Below are 21,444 nucleotides of genomic sequence, written 5' to 3' on the forward strand. Positions count from 1 at the left end.
AAGGCTGTCCTTGTGTACCTAATGCCAAAGAATTTTAGAAAAACTCCCACTTCCTTTCATACCAATGAGCACCGTTGTCAGTCACAATTTCTTCAGGATACCTTCCCTCAGAAACATCTCCTTTAAAAATGTATGACTGCATGGGAATTCACACTCCCAGCAAATTTAATTTCAGGCCATTTGGTAAAATAATCAATTAAAACAGAGGCATACTTCAGCACACTGCCCAACACTCCATATAACCACGATACATCGAAAGACAGCTTACACTATGTTGAATTAGCCGTGACAATAGGACTGACAGGACTAGGACTTGTTACTTGCACCTTGTCACTAATAACGTGCGCAAAATAATTCCAGACAAAATGTTCAACAGTCATGTCAGCGCAGGCCATCCAAAACCTTCCCTGACTCTTCACTTCATAGCATGAATCCCAGTGTTCCCTTCCCCTGACTCCTCACTTCATAGCATGAATGCCTAATTGGTAGGAAACAGTCTGTCTGGTTAGATGAAGCTTGGTTTGTATGGTAGGACTAGTAGTGGGTGCAATCAATGTAGGTAAGAGCTCCTAGCTGACGAGCAGAAATCTGGGCAGTCCACCATGTAGCAGGGTTACTACCCACCATTTTAGTTTTTTTTGCATATTACGCAAACTTGGCCCAAAGGGATCGTGGTGCTTCATGTGCGCACCAGATTGATATTGTTTTCCAGTAACTTGGAGATTTTGTGATTTGCCCATAATCATTGGCTATTGGGCCAACGCCGGGACTTGAACCTGGTTTCTCAGTTCCAAAGTCAGCAGCTCTATGCATTAGACCACCTTTCGTATCCAGGCCACTTAAATTCATCGGATGGCAGACAGTAAACGCATGGACAGTGGTGTAAAAAATGCAGAACAGACTGCACACCAGGGCAGAAGTGGGAAGCTGATTAGGGGCAGTCTGTACACATAAAGCACCCGTCTAAATGGAGACAAGTCACAGCAGAGTAAAGCAGGCAAAGACCCCATAAGATGGGATACCAGTGCAGACAGACAAGCAAGCTGTGCACCCGAAGCGGGGCCGGCTGAAGGGGGTGTGACCAGTGCAGCTGCACTGGACACTGACCTGGCAGGGGTGGCGCTGTGTTGATCAATATCATATGATTAAAAAACACCTGCTGCAGAGTTCCTTGTGCTTTCAGGGCAATAAAAATGCCATGATAACTCTTGCGATTAACCCGTTAACCGCGGCGGTAATTCCGCCGCAGCGCGGGCGTTTTCGTGCGCGGGTGGAATGCCGTCGGCCAATGGCCGACGGCAGCACTGGGGAGGTAGTGCTGCCGTCGGCCATTGGCCGACAGCAGCAGGGAAAGGGTTAATGTTCCTGCTGGAGAGAGAGATCGAAGTTTTGACTTGAGGCAGCTCTGACTCTCCATAAAGTAGCGTAGAGGGTTAATATGCTTGCTGCAGAAAACTGATCTGTATTTTATGTGGCTAGCTGAGTGAATCAGTAAAGCCAGCCTTTACCAGCGCTTTAAAACAAATGAAATGTATTTGAGATAGGGGTAATGGAAAGGGGCACTTTTGCCAGGGTCTAGTGTGGGAATCTGGGAATTAGGTCACATGGGGGGCTCACTGGGCACCACCCTGTGTTGCATCAAAGCATACTTAACTTGCTGTACTCTGCCTTTTTACTACACTGTGCAAGAAGGGAGGAGGCTGAATGAAGGTGGGGTGATGAGGGGCAGAGGCGGAGAGGATGCGAGCAGCCAAATACTAGTAGTTGTAGCTGCGACATCCTTGCCATATGTGATACTTTACTTTCTTTGAATGACTCTTCGTAGCATCCGTTCATACTTTATGTCATTATGGGGCATATTAGCAAGAATCTCGTTAAAATTATCGCCATTTTAGCAGCAGGAAACTGCCACTATAACAGCGATAATGGGCTTGCTAATATGCGTTATAGAATTCCAATAGAAACCCAGGTTAGATGTCCTGCGCATCTAACCTGGGCTTCTATAGGAATTCTATAACGCATATTAGCAAGCCCATAATCGCAGTTTTAGCGGCAGTTTCCTGCCGCTAAAACAGCAATAATTCTAACGAAGTTCTTGCTAATATGCCCCTATGTTTGTTGAAACGGTACGGTGCACACTTGCAGTTCTTCTTAGTTACAAGTAGTTATCATTTTTCAGTATGTAATACTTTACAATCGAAAAGTTTTTCATGCATGTTAATTTTATGGACTGCAATCTATAACTCAAATACATTGTAATTTTTTCTAGAAAACGGACAGCTTTAGCTTGCAGAATAAATTAAATAAGTTGCTAAGGCTTTGATGATGTCCTCTGTGTTCTACTTTTCATAGGTTCTGGGTCGCTGTGGTTACAAGTTCCAAAATTGGGCTCAAACATATGGCTCAAATCCAGAACTATTCTTCCAGCCATCAACAGCAGAGGAGGTCAAAGAGGTGAGAGTGATTTTACTTCGAATGGAAGATACGTTGGGTGAAGAAGGTATGGAAATGTACTGAATGAAATTGACCTGTCACCTGGAGCATGCTGTGGAATCCACTACCCATTTATCGAACTTGCAGACCTTTTTGGGGATGTTTGTGTAAAGTCTTGATCTGTGCCTGTAGTACAAATGACCAAGACCTGGTATTGCTTTTGTCTTTGGTAACAAAATGTCCCAGATATGCATTCCTCCCTCATGTGTTTATTGTAAGTCACAAATAAGATATTTGCTACTTCTGTTGTCCTTCGGTCCATTAATCCGGAGTTCTGCAAAGTCGTTCCTGAAGGGTCGGATCCATGCCAGATTTTAACCATATCCACATTCAGATAAATGTAGTTTTGAGACACCCCTGCACCCTTGCAATAATTCTCAAATTGCGAATTCGCAATTTGAGAATTATTTTGCATTCATTCCTATGGGCCTCCTGGCCCATAGGAATGCATTGGTAAGTATTCCTTAATTGCGAATTCGCAAAATGCGAATTCGCAAATAAGGAAGCTTAAGGAATCGCAAATAAAAAGCGATTTTGTTCATACATACCATTTTGCATTTCCTAAATAGCGAATCCTTAAAATTCGCTATTTAGGAAATGCCAAATAGTTTGATGATACATATGGCCCCAAGTGCTTTCAAGACTTCCTCCAAGAAATGCTCGATTTTCTCATAACCTAACCACACGTATGTAAATGTTCCCCTAGTAACATAATCTGTCCAGGATTTACTGAATATATTACACATATCTTTGAGGGTATGAGATGCTACATAACATAAACAACACAATTGTTTTCTTGGTTTCTCAACCTTGAGCTGGGGCAGTCGTTTTTCGTTTTTCTATTGTTTCTCATCCTTATATTCGATTGTTCTTTAGTGAAGCTTTTCCGCACCTCTTCTTCCCATACATTCTGGAAGTTGGGTTTTTCTCCCACTAGTGAATCTGGGAAATGAGGTGCTTTTTGTAAGAATTTGGGTTACTGCTTCATGGGGTGAAACTCTTCTCAAGAAAGAACCAACATTTTGTCAGGGTGAAAACAAAAAGCATACCCTGAATCAACTCAGGTAGCTTGGCATAGAGCAGTCAGGCTTTACTCAGAGGCAATGTGTAAAGTATTTGTGCAACATTTCAAACAGTAACAAAGTATGAACACACCACAAAAAAGACACCACACCACACCCCTTTTGGCTATAAAATTAATCATAAAACGGGACACAATCGCAGAGCTCACTCCGTGGCAGCCATTTTGATCCGCGCGGCCCTGTAACATAGAATTACTAATCAATTCCGCCTCCTCAGCGGCAGAATATTCACTTGAGCACTAGTTACTTACAGCTCCTTGAGCCTCTTATGCAGGCAGTACCTTCCGTATGGCAGACAATATAAAGTGAAAACCTTCTAACCAATGATTACTTGTAAGCCAAGGCCTAATCAGATGCAGCCCAAACTGCACTCTCCACATTGCGAATAGCTGCCTCTGGCCGCTCCAGTGACGTGTTTGAGTCAAGGCACGGGTTAGTCATCCTGGAGCAGGACGGCACTGGGAGCGTGTTGTGTTTACAGAGAACGCTTGTATGACCGAATTTGCCTTTGTATGTAGAACGAATGCATACATCAACATGCAGTATTCTAGCAATTTGTGATCCGGAAAGTGCAAATCCAATTATTGTGGTAAACATGAATTTCAGCATTGCGGGAGTCACTAGGGAGTCTGACACCTACACAAGCCTCTCGATAGTGAACTTTGCAAAAGTTTATCTATTTGCAGTTATGAAGCCCCAGTCACACACTCATCTCCATCTGAACTGACTGCATTAAAAAGCGAATGCTAATCTCCCATGCAGAGTGTGTGACCATTAAACAACGAGCCCCATTGAATCTCTTCTTCAAGCGCCACAACTTGCGTGCAAATATAAACTAGGCGCGTATTGACCCAAGAACGTTCAACTCCCCCCTAAAAAAAAACTTTGAATGAACTGGTTTTAGTCAGTAATCTCATTTCAAATGGTGGCATCAATAAATTGAAAAGTCCACTACTTGTGAGTCTTTTGCTTTAAATAGAGGACTGAGCACACTGATAGCTAACAAATACATTCATTTGTGAAAATGAATTGCTTCTACACGCCATACCTAATCTTTTTGGCAATTTGAATATGGATTTTGCAACAATTTGGGAATTCTTATGCTTGATCAAATTTTGATTTAGGGTTTGATGTTTCCCGCTGCTCTGATAACTGTCATTGTGCCTTTTGCTTCCACTTTTATTCTACAGTTTACAAGCATGAGATTACATTTCTATTGTAAAAAGAAACGCTCTTTGCTCAGGACACCATGAACGTGTTCCATTAGCGTGTGGTAAAGTTGTCAGTTATCGCTTTAAAGGCCTCTCTTGCTCTCTGACAGACAGGTCAAACAAACCAAGCCTGTGTGCCGATTACAAAGAAATCACAACATGACATATCATGACATAACAACTAAAACAAAACAACCATAATGAAACAACACAAAATATACCATAACCTGACATATATAACACATTCCACGTCATTTATTGCACAGATGTGGACCTCTGGTATTTTAGTTATTCAAGTTCCAGCACCTCATTGACAAGGAAGAGAGCATTTATTTGCGTCTGCAGCTAGGGGCATATTACTGTGTTTGCTCCACTTGGTGAAGCTGTGTGACTGTATAGGTGGGTTTATCATTTGACAGCGTGTGAGTTATTTCGCCCTATAATCCAATCGTTCTTGCTGTTTACCATCTGCTCCGATGTGTTCCACCTTTGGACTTCACCAGGGGTGTTCGGGCAACTCGCATCCGGTAATAACTTTAAATATTAGGGAAGGGCAAATGCAGTCTAGAAAGGCTGGGGCAGGTGGCAGACTTCCGATCCTTAAAAGCTGGCAAGCCTCCCAACCATTTTGATGGACATTTTAGGGGAAGTAAAACAATCTCGTGGCCACAGCCAGATGACAGAAACTAAGCCAACCCCGGAGAACTCTCAGTCGCGCAAGAGAAATCTCTCAAACGGCCCAAAGAAAAGCGAACAAATAACGGATAAAGTACCCTTACTAAAGGAATGTGGCCCAGATAAAGGAGACCCAAATATTGAAGAAATCGAACCATCCCACCAATCCACATTTGAGGAGCATCCTACAAAGAGACAAAGGAAAAGGGCAAGGAGGGCAAGGCTCAAATACAAGAACAATCAACATATAGACCAGGGCAAAACTTTCCCCATCTTTAACACCAATACCCTCAAACAAAAAAAATCTAACCTTTTGAATGGGCCGTCAGTGAGTGAGGAAATCCACATAGACCGACTCGACCACTCAAACACTTCATTCATATCAAGGGGTGATGGCCCCCGGTCAGGAGCCAAATCAACCAAATCCCCTTCCACAATGGAAATTAGTAAAACGCTCACAATATTGAACCATCAATCACAAGCTCCAGAACCGGGAAAAGAACAAATAAAGCCAAAACAGGTGGTCAAACAGGGAGGCATCGAGCAACATGAGCCGACCACAGCCCGGGTAAAAAATAGTTTGGATTCTAAATGTGACTCCAAAGAGGGCCACAATGTCGGTACAAAAATTACAATTGAGCAACAACTTTCTACCATATTGGAAAGTAATGCATATGAAACTCAAGGACCAGTAGCAATACCCGAATTTCAAACAGCCTCAACCCCCATATGAATCACAGTTCTAGCAAAGGAACGCAAATGTTCATTATTACAAAGGGGAGCAAAGAACGGCCCAAACGAAGTTAATCAACTCAGCCCAAACCCAAATGCAACCCTATAACTCACTACTTTGCAAAACTGGAACATCACAAATGGAGCTAACTAATTACCCAGAGTTGTCTGATTTAAAGCTAACTTTTATTCCCGAATATGTAACTAGGGGTTTGCAGGATTTCTTAAATCGAGGCAACTTGTTAAAACTGTTTAACGAACTATCGGCTTTAAAAGAAATCAGTTCCCAGGACCTCAACTCTGTTGAATTTCAACAAAATGCTAACAATGGGGCGATTGAGGAAACAGTTACAACTTGGGCCTCAAAGGATCTGGTAGAAAGGATATATCTTGAAAAACCGCAGTTTGAATCATGGGGAATATCAATAATGAGACATAAGCGCCCAAGGTACCCCCATCCCCTACAATCAAATACAATTGTCCAAGACAAGGGACAGGGGAGCAGAGGTCAAAACATCTCATGTCTATGTGGCGCCAGAGCTTCTACGATAGAGCCATTAGGCGAAAGTTGTAAAGCTCAAAGAAACGGTTTTCACCACGCTGATAGAACGGATTGGTCATGGATACCGAATGTCCTCGGCAATAAAGCTACCTAACCCAGATCCAAACTTCCCCGTAAACCAGCACAACAAAACGCTCCCCCAACCTAACAAAGAACTGATCAGTTTCAATTTGTTCATTGAACGTGCATGGTTTTCGAGAAATGGCCCATGATAGTGAAACCAGAGTTTTTTTCCAACGACAAGATATAATTCTGATTCAGGAATCTTGGAAACTGCAATCAACCCCAGTCCAAGGTTTCCATGAACATCAAACATACGCAGAAAGACTCTCCATGCATGGCCATCCTCGTGGTGGACTATCAACTTACGTAACCCATAAATATAATTGGGTATCTGAGGAAATAGACGTTAGCCTGAAGTGGGCCCAAGTGATCAAAATCACAGAAGTATCGCCACCGGGGACTGAACCATGGAAATTGTTAATATTTAACATCTACATCCATCCAGACAAAAAGGTACAAAAAGAAAAACACGCAACGTTATTGTCACTTATCAAGTCCATGCAAAGAACCTACTCGCAATACCCAATGGTAATTTCCGGGGACTTCAACAACGCCCTTATTGATCAAAACAAGGCGAAGGTGAAGATGACGGGAAATGGTAGTGGAAAAAAATTTGCATGCAACCAGATTAAAAGATCATGGTCTGGCGATTATGAATGGCAATACTAAGGGGGACATGCCGGCAGCGGTTACATACCTGAGCGGCAGGGTACACTCAATAATCGACTACTCCTTAGTAAGTGACAAATTAACTCCCAACATCAAATCATTCCACATAGAACATCGGGTAGAAAGCGACCACTTCCCACAAATACTAACCTTGAATATTGCACCAAGTATGACGCCAACAACGACCGCCCTTCTGCATCATGCATCAAAGTTCAACTTGAAAAAATTAAAATGGCACGGAGAGGGGTTGGGCAAAATTACGGACACAGTAAAATCACATATAGCCAATTTTGGAATTCAAAACGAAGAGGACCTCGTAATGAGCTGGGAGCAAATGATTTGAGTTCTGCAGCAAAAGTTCCCAGCAAGGGAAGGGAAGCATAATAACTTTAACATCAAGAAGGAGCCCTGGTTCAACATGGACTTAAGAGCCAGAAAATAGAAAGGTCGCTAAGGAGGTTCGAGCCGTCGCAAGCCAAAAAATGTCGGGGCTAGTGGTAAACAAACCTAATCTGAGGGGAGCAAAAAACATCTACATGAAGGCATTGAGGGCTGCAAAGTATTCATAGAAAGAATCTATTTGGAATAAACTGCTAATTGCGGGAAAACAACCTAATAGCAGGGTCTTCTGGGGCATCATAAACGAGCTTAACCAAGGGGCAAAAATCCTACAAGAAGCCGGGGTTGGAGCAGAAACCTGGATCAGACATGTGCAAATCCTATATAGCAATACAAATACAAGCCTTGTTAAAGATTCAGGGGCAGTTAAAGCCATCCTGGAGGAACCAAAAGGAGTGACGAAGAAGGACAATTGGAAATCCAACCAGGAAAAACCCCTCAAGGGGTCAACAGACCCAGCTGGCTTAATCATCAAAACTGAACTAAGAGGTATAATTTCAAGACTAAAGTCAGAGGGTGCAGCAGGACCAAACGGGCTACCGAATGCGATATTTAAGCATGACCCGGATCTGTGGGCAGAAATTCTAATGCCACCGTTCATTTGAATATACAATCTCGCAGAGATACCCACCTCTTGGGAGGGAAGTATCATCCACCCAATTTTTAAGCATGGCGATCATCGCAATCCTGCAAATTTTAGACTGATATCCTTACTAGATGTAGAGGCTAAACTCTACGCTTCTTGCATTTTACATGAATTACAAGTCTGGATATCAGAAACAAAGACCATGCCAAAACAGGCTTCAGGTAAGGAATGGGAACAACAACTAACCTAACCTGCCTGTCTATCCTAACGGACCAAGCGATAGCAAATGGCACTCGCTTGTATGCCTGTTTCATAGACATCAAGTCTGCCTTCGATCGGGTAAACAGAGTGCGCTTGTGGAGCAAACTAGAGATTTGGGGGATGCCTTACCATCTCCTAAGAGCCATCAAAGCTCTTCATCACCGTACTTGGGTAAGAGTAAAGTTGGGAAATGGTGGCAGTACCACCAGTAGCATCCAAACGCCCCAAGGCTTAAAGCAAGGCTGTGTACTAGCCCCTACCCTTTTTAACCTTTTTCTCTCTGATCTCACAAGCGCGATCGAATCAGCAGACAACCATTCCCCATTTTTGGCAAACAATCCAATATATTACTTACAATATGCCGACGATATTGTATTATTGAGCAAGACACCTATTGGATTACAAAGAGCTATTAATAAATTAACTCTGTACCTAGAACGGGAAGGCCTAGCACTTAACAAAGAGAAAACTAAAGTGGTCCGCCTAGTTGACCGGCAAAACTTAAAGTACAAATGGATGGCCCAAGGGGCACCAGTGAAAGAACAAGAACACTATAAGTACTTGGGAATTACAATAACAAAAGGAGCAAATTATAAGGACCACAAAATAACACTCAAAGCAAAAGTACAATCTTTAATCTTCGCGTATCGCTCTCTAAATGGACTGCCCCAACTACAATCATTTATTAAAAACAATGGCTGCACAGATTATGCCTACTTTATCTTATGGCTTAGTCACGTTGCGGTAAGGAGGTGGACCTATTAAATGAACTACAAATTAAAATTTATAAAGCGGTCTTCAATCTTCCTAAATCTGCTTCAGCCGCACAAGTCAGGCTCGAATTTGGACTGCAAAATCAGAAGCTTCGTGAACTTCTGTCATAAACTTAGATCTGCAGATCCTGACTCCTTGGACTGGCTAAGCTGGGAGGAAATTAAAAAACGAGGGGAAACTGAATCCATGAACAATTGGGGAAAGTAATTGACATTCTGCGTGGAAAAGTTAGAGCTAGAAGTCACTTGGAAATCAGGGACAGATAAAGTAAGTCTAAAAAAATCAGCCAATACAGCAGCAAAATGGAAATCTCTTTTTGAGGACAAAGAGTTATTGGCAAAACGGCGGCATGCCTGGACCATCCTGAACTGCTTCACAACCCCAAAAACACACACATATCTAACATCCCACTTCAGTGGTCATCTAAAATAGTCTTTTACAGCCTATTGGATGGGGATGCATGTCACAAAGGATTTACTACCGTCCTGGAAATCATCACACCAGACGAATCAATGTCGCCTTTGCGGGTACAAAACCTAAACACTTGTCCACCTTTTCTGCTTATGTCCGGCCCTGATAAGTCAGAGACGACTCTTATTGAAACCCATCTTCAATGCTCTAAACATTCGATCCTGCAGACACGCAGTCACAAGCTGACTCGGTGGTTCCAACATAATCCTAGTATGCCGTGGAGTCAAATTCTTGGCAGAAGCAAGAAAACTTTTAGACCTAATAGAATATGAGGACCATCCAGTTGGTGGGCAAACAGGGCCAGCTTAACCCCAGGACCTCACAAGCCCCGCCCCCAAACAAAACAATAGCCGAGAGACAATCATTTTAGTAATTTTTTTAAATAAATTTTGTATCGTTATTTTATTATGCAAATTTTGTATTAATTTTAACTAATTATGCAAATAAAAACCTTTGAAGCTTTGAACCTTTGACTTCCGATCCTGCAGCCAGTTTAACTTTGGACTAGCCTCAGCGACTTTCTGAGGGAAACTCGACACTTGGCCGATGGGCGTGTGGCTGCCGGTGGCGCTACTCATGGTAAGGAGGCTATTGTTGTTCCAGATCTGGATGGAACCACTGTCCTGTCATGCACAGGATACTTGCAGGAAATGTGGATGGAATTCCTCTTTTGTGGTTGGCATGCAGCCATTGTTCTTTTTGGGTGTTACCTTGTGTATTTAGCGAGAAACAGGCCAGGACAGACTGTTTTTGACACTGGGCATTTCCTCAGTGAATGGCCGCCTTTGGAGACCCTTTGTTAGGCTGGGAGGCCGCTGCTGGTGTCTCTGTCACTTCCACCAGCTTTATACAGCAGACAGGGGTCTTCAGGAGACTGGAGAGAGAAAGAGAGAGTAGAGACAGACAAGAGATCAAGAAGGAAGGACTCTAGGTGGCCTTTTGTTTTCATCCTACATCCCGCTGCAACCAGAGTTTGAAAACGCAGAGCCTTGACGCCCAGCGGCCCCAGTTTGCCTCATTTGCTGCCGCCAAATATCATCCTTGGGTTTTCAGACCATGACAGCCCGAGACGTGATATTTGTAATGTATACATTCTTTCAAGGAGAATTAACAAAGAACCACTGGAAGAACACATATAGTCGAGCATAAGTCACTATCAATGAGAAGCAACTCCAACTGCCACTGAATTTCATGCATTCTAGGGTCTGAACCTGCCCTATTCACTTTCTCCACATGAACATCCTTGGCACTTCTTTTGCCCTGGTGTTGACGCCATGTCAGAGACCAAAGGCAGTCCGGAGCCCGGCCCGAGCTCCGACACCATCATAGTCATAGTGAAGACCCCAAAAGACAAAGAAGAGTTTGCTGTGTGACAGAGAGCACGGTCCGCAAGGTACTGAGAGAGCGACGTTTAACGGGAAACTATCTGAGACACTCAAGATCGCGCATAGGAGCAGGTTGCTGTTATCACCCATCAACAGGCCGGAGAGCTTGTTCACTGAACCTTTCTAAGAGTGGCCGAGCAATACTCCACAAGCTCTGCTCAGTCCTACTTATAAATAAATTAAACATACCGATTGGGGATACACCAATGCTACCCAGTTTGAAGAAGTGAGCAGGCACTCTTTAGAACTGGTTAGAAGTTGTAAAGTGCTCAGACTTCTATTGCAAGCCAAAGCCAGTTCAGCAAAAAACGGGGGGAGCAAGGCAAAACGTTTGGGGGAAGACCACCCTAAGTCTGACAGGTCTAACACTTTTCAAATGTTGTTTTTTGGCATAATTTGTCAAAAAAGACCAACAATCATGTGGATGCTTTCTTTACATAAGAATGGAGTATCTGCAGATATCTATAGCATTCTATTTATCGGACCAAAAATGCACCTGAATCTCTTCAGACATTTTGATCTTACCCTTGAAAAATAGGTGGCCCAATTTACCACAGCCCTGATAGATTCACTGGTGAGCCCCGTGTAAATGCTGGGTTCCCTAACATCAGGTTAAACATATCTGGTAGGGAGGTGAGGCCCATTTTGGCATCTACCTGCTCTCAGACTCTCAAAGTCACTTTTGTGTTTGGGGAAAGGGACACATTAGTTAGTTTATTATTAGTATTTATCTATGCTATTTCCCAGAGTTAGTTTCTGCTAGTGTATGATCAAGGAAACATCAATTCTTTACAATATCTGCTTTGGACAATTCTAGAGGGTAAAAAAGATGTGGCACTTGTGTGCCCCCGGACTGGCTGAACAAAAGCTAATTGTGTTGGCTTCCTCCCCACCTATTTGTAGGGTGCAAGCCTGCTGGAGTTGGAGCAGGAATTAGGAGGGAAATGTTTGGGGCATGGTCCAAGTGATATAGTATTTTTTTTTATTGTTGAAATCTGGACAAACCAAGAAATGACTAAGTGTGCCAGCACTGATTCAATACCTGTTAATTGTGGTGTAATGTTATCTCTGTATGCATTGGCTATTCTTAAGTTCAAGTGGCCCCTAAATATTTGATTGTGCTTTCACTTTGGTAAAGAAGGAAATGCACTTGTACCCAGCTCAGCCGCGGACCGTGGAGTGAATTCCGGTGGGGCAGAAAGGCGGGGCAGTGGAGGGCCAAGGTGGGGGTTTATCAAAAACGGAATATGAATAATGGGAGGTAAGTAAACAATTTAAATAATAAAACAAATTTTGTAGCGCGTGCTGCATCGCATTTTGCGATGCACGGCACGCTACGAAATTCATTTTATTAATTAAATTGTTTACTTACCTCCAATTATCCATATTCCGGTTTTTAGCACCTCCCACCCTGACCCTCCCCCGCCCGCCTTTCTGCCCCACCGGTACTCACTAAACAGGCAGTGGCTGACCCAGCTGATTAGCTCTTCTGAAATGTTGCTCCGTAGTATCTCAGATTTGCACAGGTTGATTATAAAGAGTAAAACCTCACCAAACTGAATGATACTCCTTGTGGGTTTATCCCAAGTTTAGTTATGAGAGTGATTCTTGCTTGTGCCATAGATTCAGACACTACCCCTTGTTTGCTATTCCTTTAAAGACATTTGAAGGGCTAGGGATCAAGCTGGTGATCATTCTTTATGCAATTCAGAAGGAGGAAGCCATACATAGTAGTCATAATGTTTTAATTGCTTTGGGACGTCCTAGTGAGAGTTTGGCTGCTCAAGAGCCTTTATTTGTTCTTTAGAAACTTGATTAAGTGAAAGGAAATTAATTGAAAGACGTGTTTTCTTTGTATACAATCTACCTGTTCTTTTGAGCAAAGATTTTGGAAAAAGCCTCTAATGGTCTCAAGTTAATCATTGTCTTGTGTTCTCAGGGTTCCCTCCTATCTTTGTTTGACTTAAGGTATGTCTGAACTTGGTATTATTTCAATTTGGCTGTTGACATTCTCCCAGCTATGTTTTCATAGTCACAATAGCATTTTTGAATGCTCCCTAAAGTTTATTCTCCTTTTTTTCAAATCCTTAAGCTGCAATTGACTCCGGGTAGCTAATACTTTGGGCTATATTTTCTGTGGCTTTGCCTTCTTGAGCTCCCAGCAGAAATCTTGGTAATCTCTCTCAGTTTCCTAAGCCTTGCTGCTTCTGCAATGCACATCCCTCTCTGGACTGCTTTTCAAGGATCTCAAATTGTTAATTAGGGGCAGTCCTTTGTGTTGTAGAATTGTAAGAATTCTAATTTGTTCAATTATATTTTGTTTAGCAACTGTATCCCTAAGAATGCATTAGTCACATCTCCAGGTCAACTGGTTCTTTATCTCCCTCTTACCTCATCTCATTTCATTTTCCAAATCACTGGGGTATAGGTCATCAATCAGGACTCTCCAGCCATTTCTTTCCTGGGCTTTTCTTTCATTCGGACTCCAGGTCTAACCCCTCTCCTTGCAGTCAGACTTCGGACCTGAGCTCCAGGTGTTTCTTGGCCTTCCTCTTTTCCTTTTCTCTTGAGGGTTCTAGGTCAGGGCTTGCCCAGTGATGTTTGATGCAGGCTCGCGTAGGGTGTGGCGTATCCAGCCCCTGCGTCTTTACCTGATTTCTTCAAGAACAGAGAGTTTGAAAGTCTTCTTCCATAGGTCATTGTTGCTGATGATGTTTGGCCAGCGGATTTGGAGGATTTTCCTCAGACAGGTGTTGATGAAGGTCTTGACTTTGTTGGTGGTGGCCAGTGTTGTCCTCCAACTTTCTGCTCAATACAGAAGAACCGATTTTACGTTGATCTTGGTTTGCAGTGTTAGGTCCTTGGAGCACCAGATCTTCTTTAGCTGAATGAAGGCAGCCCAGCTTTGCCAATTCTTGCCTTGATATCAGCATCTGTCGTGCCCTGCTGGTCTATGACACTGCCCAGGTAGGTGAAGGCCTCAACCTCTTCAAGGGCATCGCCTGCAAGAGTGACTGCAGTTCAGCTGGCCGTGTCAGCCATTAGGATATTGGTTTTTCGTTTGTGGATGTTGAGGCCAACTTGTGCTGCTATGGCTTCCACATTGTTAGTCTTGTCTTGCATCTGCAGATGGGTATGGGAGAGTTAGGGCATGTTGTCGGCAAAGTCCAGGTCGTCGATCTGCGTCTAAGGTGTCCACTTGATCCCATTCCTTCTCCTTGCTGTGGATGGATTCATTATCTAGTCTATTGCTGGCAGGAAGAGAAAAGGTAGAGCAAACAACACTGGCAAACTCCAGTCCTTTTATTTTTATTTTACAGAGTTTTATATAGCGCAAACTTGGCCCAAATCGGGTATCAGAGTGCTTCACATAGCAACAGCTGCATTACATAAGGACAGATTCATTTTTGTTGGGCACAGGGATATTAAGTGATTTGCGCAGAATCACAGGATGTTCAGCGTCTTTGCGGAGACTCGAACCCAGCTCCCCAGATTCGAGGTGGACCGCCCTAGCCGTTAGGCAAACGCCTCTCCTTGGACGACTTCTATGAGTTGTCTTCCATGGACTATCTTGAAGGTCATTCCCTCGTAAGGGTTCCTGATGATTCTTACAAGTTTATTTGGCACACCATAGTGGCAGAGGAGTTTCCAAAGGGTCTCTCTGGCCAAGCGGCCGAATGACTTCTCATAGTCAAAGAAGTTCACATAGATGGGCGAGTTCCATTCTGACTGCTCAATGTAGATGCGCAGTGTTGCAGCCTGGTCTGTGCAGGATCTACCTTTGTGGAAGCCATCTTACTGGTCCCTCAACTGAGCATCAACTTGTGCCTCCATTCTGATCAGGATAACTCTGTTGAACACTTTGCCTGGAGTTAAAAGAAGAGTTTACCCTCTGTAGTCTGCGTAGTTACTCAGGTAACCTTTCTCGGGAATCTTGATGGGGTAAAGCATGTCTACTGATTTTTCAATGTCTGCCTTCAGTGCCTCTGCAGGAGTGTTGTCAGGTTCTGCTACCTTCCCATTTCTTAGATGTTTGATGGATTGCCGTACTTCTTCCTTGGATGGTCTGCTTCAAAGTCAATTGTTAAGTCCTTGTCAGCTGGCTGTATGTCTGCTGGAGACTGTGGAACGTGCTGGTTCAGCAGTTCTTCAAAGTGCTCCACCCACCCTCATTGTTGGCCTTTGTTACCCGTGATTATCTTCCCAGCTGTGTCTATAAAAGGTCTTACTGACTTGCTGTCATGTGTCATAGAATTCTGTCAAGTTTCCATGGGCCGCTGCTTCCTGGGCTTCTGTGGCAAGACCATAGATGAATCTTCACTTGTCTGCCCTTTGGCTTCTCTCTGCTTGCTTGTTGGTTTTGGAGTATTCTCCTTGAGCTTTCGCTTTTTCTGCTCTTGTGTGGCTGGTGTTGCCTGCAGCTTTCTTTTCCTTTCTGTCTTAGATTTTGCAGAGAGTTTTGGTGGAGATCTATTCTTTATGCAGTGTTTCATGGGATCCAGTACCTCCTGGCACACAAAAGAATACACTGTTTCTTTGATCGTCTCCCACTTACTTTTGAGTGGGTCTCTGTCACTCTACAGTTCTTGCAGGACTTGAAACTTTGTTACTGAAGGTGACTGAGTATTCACTCCATTTCTTTGCATCTTTGTGGAGGGTGATGTTATATTGCTGACGTTGGTTTGTCAGTTCTAACCATGCTTTCATCAGCTTGGGCCTGGCCCTGACATAGTAATGGTCTGATGTCATGTCCGTTCCTACCATCACTCTCACATTCTGCAGGTACCTCTCGAACGTCTTGGAAATGCAGACTTGAAGACTCTTTTGTGTGGGAAAATGCTACTGCCTATCACCAGACTGTTCAGGGCACAGAGATCTACAAGCCTTTCACCATTCTCATTAATGTCACCAAGACCATGGTTGCCCATTACTTCTTTGTATCCAGTGTTGTTGCTTCTAATCTTGGCATTGAGGTCCCTCATCAGGATTGTGATGTCTCTTTCAAGGCATTTCTCCAGGATGGACTGGAGTCTGTTGTAAAATTGTTCTTTTTCCTCTTCTCTGCTGTCATTTGTAGGTGCATAGCAACGGATAACATTCAGGTTAATCCTCTTTTTCTTTGTGTTAAAGATCACTGTGAGGATTCTGGGACTGTAGGCTTCCCATTCAATCAGAACTCTATTGGCAACTGCTGCTAGCATCTCCATGAATATGTGGGGCATTATCTTCCTCATGTCCAGAATACAGCAGCATTCCTCCTGTAGCTAGTCTGCACTATCCGGACTGTGTCCATCTGGTCTTGTTGATGCCAATCAGGGCAAGGCTGTATTTTTAAGTTGAGCATTCCAGACCTTTTATATATACTTTATTATATACTTATGTGTGTATGCACTTTGTGGGCTCTGGAGATCAGCCCTAGGACTTATCTGCTTCTGCTTAGGGACATTTTTTTTCTATTCAACTGCCTCTATTTAACTGTCTTGATAGAAAACTACCAGCAGAGGTCAGTAAAATACCGGAATTGCTTTAGCATTTTCCAGAGTCCAGTCCATAGAAATTGTCTTCCACGAGTACCCGCAGACAATAATATATTTTTCAAATCTTGTATTTTCAGTGATATGACCACCGAAGGCCCTGACGTTATATTAAAAAGGCAATATTTCTCTCCATATGTTCCCATACCTGGTGTGTCACGCAGTTTGGTGCTTACTTTCCCTCCATGTTAAAGAACAGTAGATGTTTCAGCACCTAGGCTAATGTACTGCAAAGGTAAATACATATAAGGTCCCAAATGCAAGACCGATTGCATTGCAAATACTTGTTTCATGTCAGCTGCCACTTGAGCTGTCTTGCCTGTCTCCTACATGGTCCTCATGTTCCAAGTCCTGATGGCGATAGTCTTAGTCGAAAGCATGTGACTCAGCTGTGTGGCTTTCAGGGATCTCCGGCTATCATCACAAGGCATTATAGCTCTCAGTGAAGGAGATTCCGCTCTCTCCAATGCTGCGGTGTCTTTTGGTTGATGTTTTTGCAGCTAGGATTACTTGCATGGCGGGGTAGCTAGCCCCGTGCACAACCCTTCTTCTTTCGCCGCTTGGCTTGGACCGCTCATGGCAGAGTTTAAAGGAACAAGTATTTAATTTATTTTAATGATCGTTGGTAACAAACTGATGGTGGTATATTGCATATAAACCTGGGAGCTGATTTGTGCCTACTTTTATGGTACTGACTGTGTTTTTGCTCTCTTTACAGATTCTTGACCTGGCAAGGCAGCGGAGTAAGCGGGTGAAGGTGGTGGGAGGTGGGCACTCCCCCTCCGACATTGCCTGCACTGATGACTACATGATCAAGATGGATAAAATGAACAAAGTCCTCAAGGTAACACCATTTTCACTTTTGCACAATTGTATTTCCTTGAGATGTACTCCATCGTTCCACTAGTTAACACATATCCCCTAATTGAATATCGACGCAGAGCCCTGTTCTACTCCAGAATGCACCTTCATTGGGAGCCCTGAGCACAGGCAGAAACCATGGGCCACGTGTATCAAATTTGAGAATAGCGATTACTTCATTGCGATTTTCTGTGAATCGCTATTAGGTAATCGCTATTCCCAATGTATGAAACTCTAGGAGTTTCCTACAGCGATTCCTAGTGGGTTGCAAATCAACCTACTTCATGAAAATTAATGAGGTAGGTCACAATTTGCGACCTATTAGGAGTCGCTAAAATCATGGGTATGGTGGCCTGCTGGGGCCAGCAGACCACCATGTCCTTGATTGCTTTAAACTAAAGAAAATGTTTTTTTTTAAAATGCAGCCCGTTTTCCGTGAAGGAAAATGGTTTGCGTTTAATAAAGAAAAATGAAAAGGTTTCTCTTCATTTTTTAAGAGCAGGTAGTGGTGCTACCTTGAAGTAGGTGGTAAATGTGAATGTTTTGCAACCGCATTTTGGTCACAAAACATTCCTACATGCCGCTGCGGTTTGATATTGGGAGGGGAGGCCTTAAACACACCCCTTTCTAATATGGAATCGCAAACCCATTTTGCAATTCAGTTATAGGTTTCTGAATCGCAAAATAGGGTTGGCTCATTGGAAAAACCTTTTTTCCGGTCTCAAACGGCCCGTTTGCGACCTTTAAAAAGGTACATACATGTGGCTCCATGTGCCTAACTACAAAGAAATGCACTCTCTCTTCTCCAAGGGTACGAACTTGTAAGTCGATCCTGTATTTGAAAAAAAATATTCTGCATACGTTTTCCAACGTGAGTGGATTCGATTAGAATGAAAATGACCAAATTATGTAGTGAAAAATACTTCACAATGCAGGGAAAAACACTGGTGCTCATTTAAAGCGCTCTGATACCTGATTTCTCAAGTCTAGTTTGCGCAATATAAAACTTAAAAAAAATATATATATATATGTGAAGGTAAAGTGGGAAACATACCAATCATCATGAAGGGTAACAAAAATCGAGAAGCAGTAAAAAAAAATTCATCGGCGATTAAAATCAGTGGCAGACATTGGTTAATACTGACCTAGCCATTCAAGGATTAAGTGGGTAGTATTATCATTTTCATCAACATTTATGTGTGGTAAAAGTGATATTTCCCACACTTTCATCGTGTATGACCTCACACATAACGAAATTAAGGGATATGATAGTGATTTGTCAATATTTTTTATTTCAAACTTTTTAAATAGGATTTTGTACCAGCAAAACAGTACAGCTGAACAGACACACAGAAAAGAGAGTTCGTGGTGGGGTATCAGCAAGTCGCATGGATGCCACAGAATAATACATAATAATACTTCATATAGCATCGGAGGGCCTGCATAGAGTGGTTTATCAATCTTTTTTGAACATCAGGGGTTCATGATCTAGTTCTTGCAAATGCCCAAGATTAGCTTAATTTCAGAATGCCCTTTTCAGATGATGCTATGATAGTTGTTGCAAAGGAGAGGCCGCAAGCTGCATCTAAGGTGTAAGGCTGATACCCCTTAATAAAAGTATGACTGTGCAGATAATAAAGGAGCAACATTATTAAGCTGTTGCACCACAAGCCAAAGCTGGAGACTATTGATACTTCATAATAATGATGTGTGATGGGGTGTGCCATCTGGGTCATTTCTGGGTACCACCCAGGGCCGGACTGGGAACCACAACCGGCCCTGGCACAGTGCTCGGCCCGCCCGCCCCACACTTTGCTATGCTGCAAAATCGGCCCTGTAACAAAATCGGCCCCCAGGGGCCCAAAACCGGCCCCCACCCGTGCGGCGCACCGGGGGATTGCCCGGTGCCCGCTATGGCCAGTCCGGCCCTGGTACCACCACTGAGAGCGCCAAGCCAAGGGCCAGCCAGAGTCATCCGTACTTAAGTCTGCAATGCAATCCACACCAAGGGGAGGATATTTTTATGTATGACGTTAAGACGTTTGATACTTTTGTCAGCATACTCTGGGACACACCCTGATGTGCTAAGTCATCCTTAACAGGACCAAAACGATTAATCAGCAGGTCACAGAAAGTGATTAACTCACTGAGACACCAAGGGCCGTATCATGATCATGTTGTCTGCACTGCACTGGCTCAGAAGGGATCTGTGTGATCTTTTTGGAAATTTTATTTATTGAAAATATCAAGAGACAGCGGCATTGCAATATAGAAATTCAATACAATATACCTCTACAATACACATACAGCAAACTTCAATATCACATTGCTGGACATTTTCATAACTTGGACTTAAGAAGATAGGTCTGACTCATCTGTTTGTATCATGGGTGCTTCACATATATCTCCTCTATAGGCATTTCAGACACCCCAAATTGGTGGCCATTTTTTGATACATCCCCGTGCAGAGTACACAGTATTTTCCCGGAACATGCACCAGTCAATATTCTGTTTCTATTTTGACAATGTCGGTGGTGTGGCAGACCCCCAGTGTTGTGCATGTCCCTTTTTGCCGCTGTTAGACCCAAGGTCACCCAGGTTTTTTCGGAAGTAGTAAGGTCAGTGGACTCCCATATGTTGAGGAGGCAACGCTTAGCCTCAGGTGTATGTTTTTGCTTAGGACCGCCCTGAAGGTCCGATGTATCGCTTGCCAAAACCGTTGAACATGATCGCATTCCCAAAGTATGTGCATATATGTGCCTGTCAGTCCACACCCTCTGCGACACTCACTCCCACCTTCTCTCTCCATTCGTACCAACTGTGATCCTGTAATATAAAACCTATGGGGGATCTTGAGTCGGACCAACCGTAATCGTCCAGAGATACCCACCTTGGGGGGACGCTAATGCCTCCCGTCACTCATCGTCATCTATTTCTAGTCCATCTGCCACCCAGTGTTCCATAAGTTTCTCTAGGGGGTCAGAGGTGTGGTGCAATAGTTTCTTATAGGTAAGGGAGACTGCTTTCGCAGGCAAGTATCCACTAGAGGATAGAGTCTATCCTCTAGTGGGGAGGCGTCTGGGAGGGGGGCGCCCTTTGGTATATCCGCGTAAGGAGCGTGGCGGATCTGCAAGTATCAGAAGAATTCCATGTCTGTCATATCATATTGTTGCTTTAACTCCAAAAACGGCACAACCTCTCCCTTGACCAGAGATCACCTATGCGCGATATGCCAATGAGGTCCCATTTATCAAAACCTTTAGAAGACCGCAGCCAACCTAGTTGTTCTGAGTCCCATAGAGGGGTGGCAAGGGTTAGTCGATCCCTCTAACCAAAACTTTTCTGAACGTCATGCCAAATCCTTACCACATGATTGGTTGTGCCAGTGAGCGTCAATTTAGTCCTAGGGGAGTACAATGCTACATTGAAGTTCCCGCCCGGAAGGAATGTATGATGTTACTTAGCATGCAATTACTTAGCATGCTTTTTCTATGAAGTTTTGACTTTGCAAGTGCCTTTATTTAGCAGCATTTTATAACGCATGCCATTACTTCGCATAAACATTGAAAACCATTAAAGTGGCATTACTTAGCAGTACATTACTTCGCAGCGTTTTAGTACGCATACAGATTCTGGTTTTTTTTTAAATAGCTTTTGGATAAGATTTACATTTCTGATCATACAGT

The 21,444-nt window shown here is 43.3% G+C and overlaps 1 protein-coding gene across 1 annotated transcript in view; it reads left to right on the plus strand.

Annotated features, from left to right (window-relative positions):
* Positions 1–21,444, plus strand: part of LOC147709470 (L-gulonolactone oxidase-like) — a 722,418-nt gene that overhangs the window by 85,445 nt on the left and 615,529 nt on the right. The window contains exons 2-3 of the mRNA XM_086928034.1: positions 2,353–2,454; positions 17,616–17,741. Coding sequence (XP_086784160.1) covers positions 2,353–2,454; positions 17,616–17,741 — 228 coding nt within the window. The remainder of the gene's footprint in view (positions 1–2,352; positions 2,455–17,615; positions 17,742–21,444) is intronic.

Source organism: Lissotriton vulgaris, chromosome 6, assembly GCF_964263255.1.
Source record: "Lissotriton vulgaris chromosome 6, aLisVul1.2, whole genome shotgun sequence".
Taxonomy (NCBI): Eukaryota; Metazoa; Chordata; class Amphibia; order Caudata; family Salamandridae; genus Lissotriton; species Lissotriton vulgaris.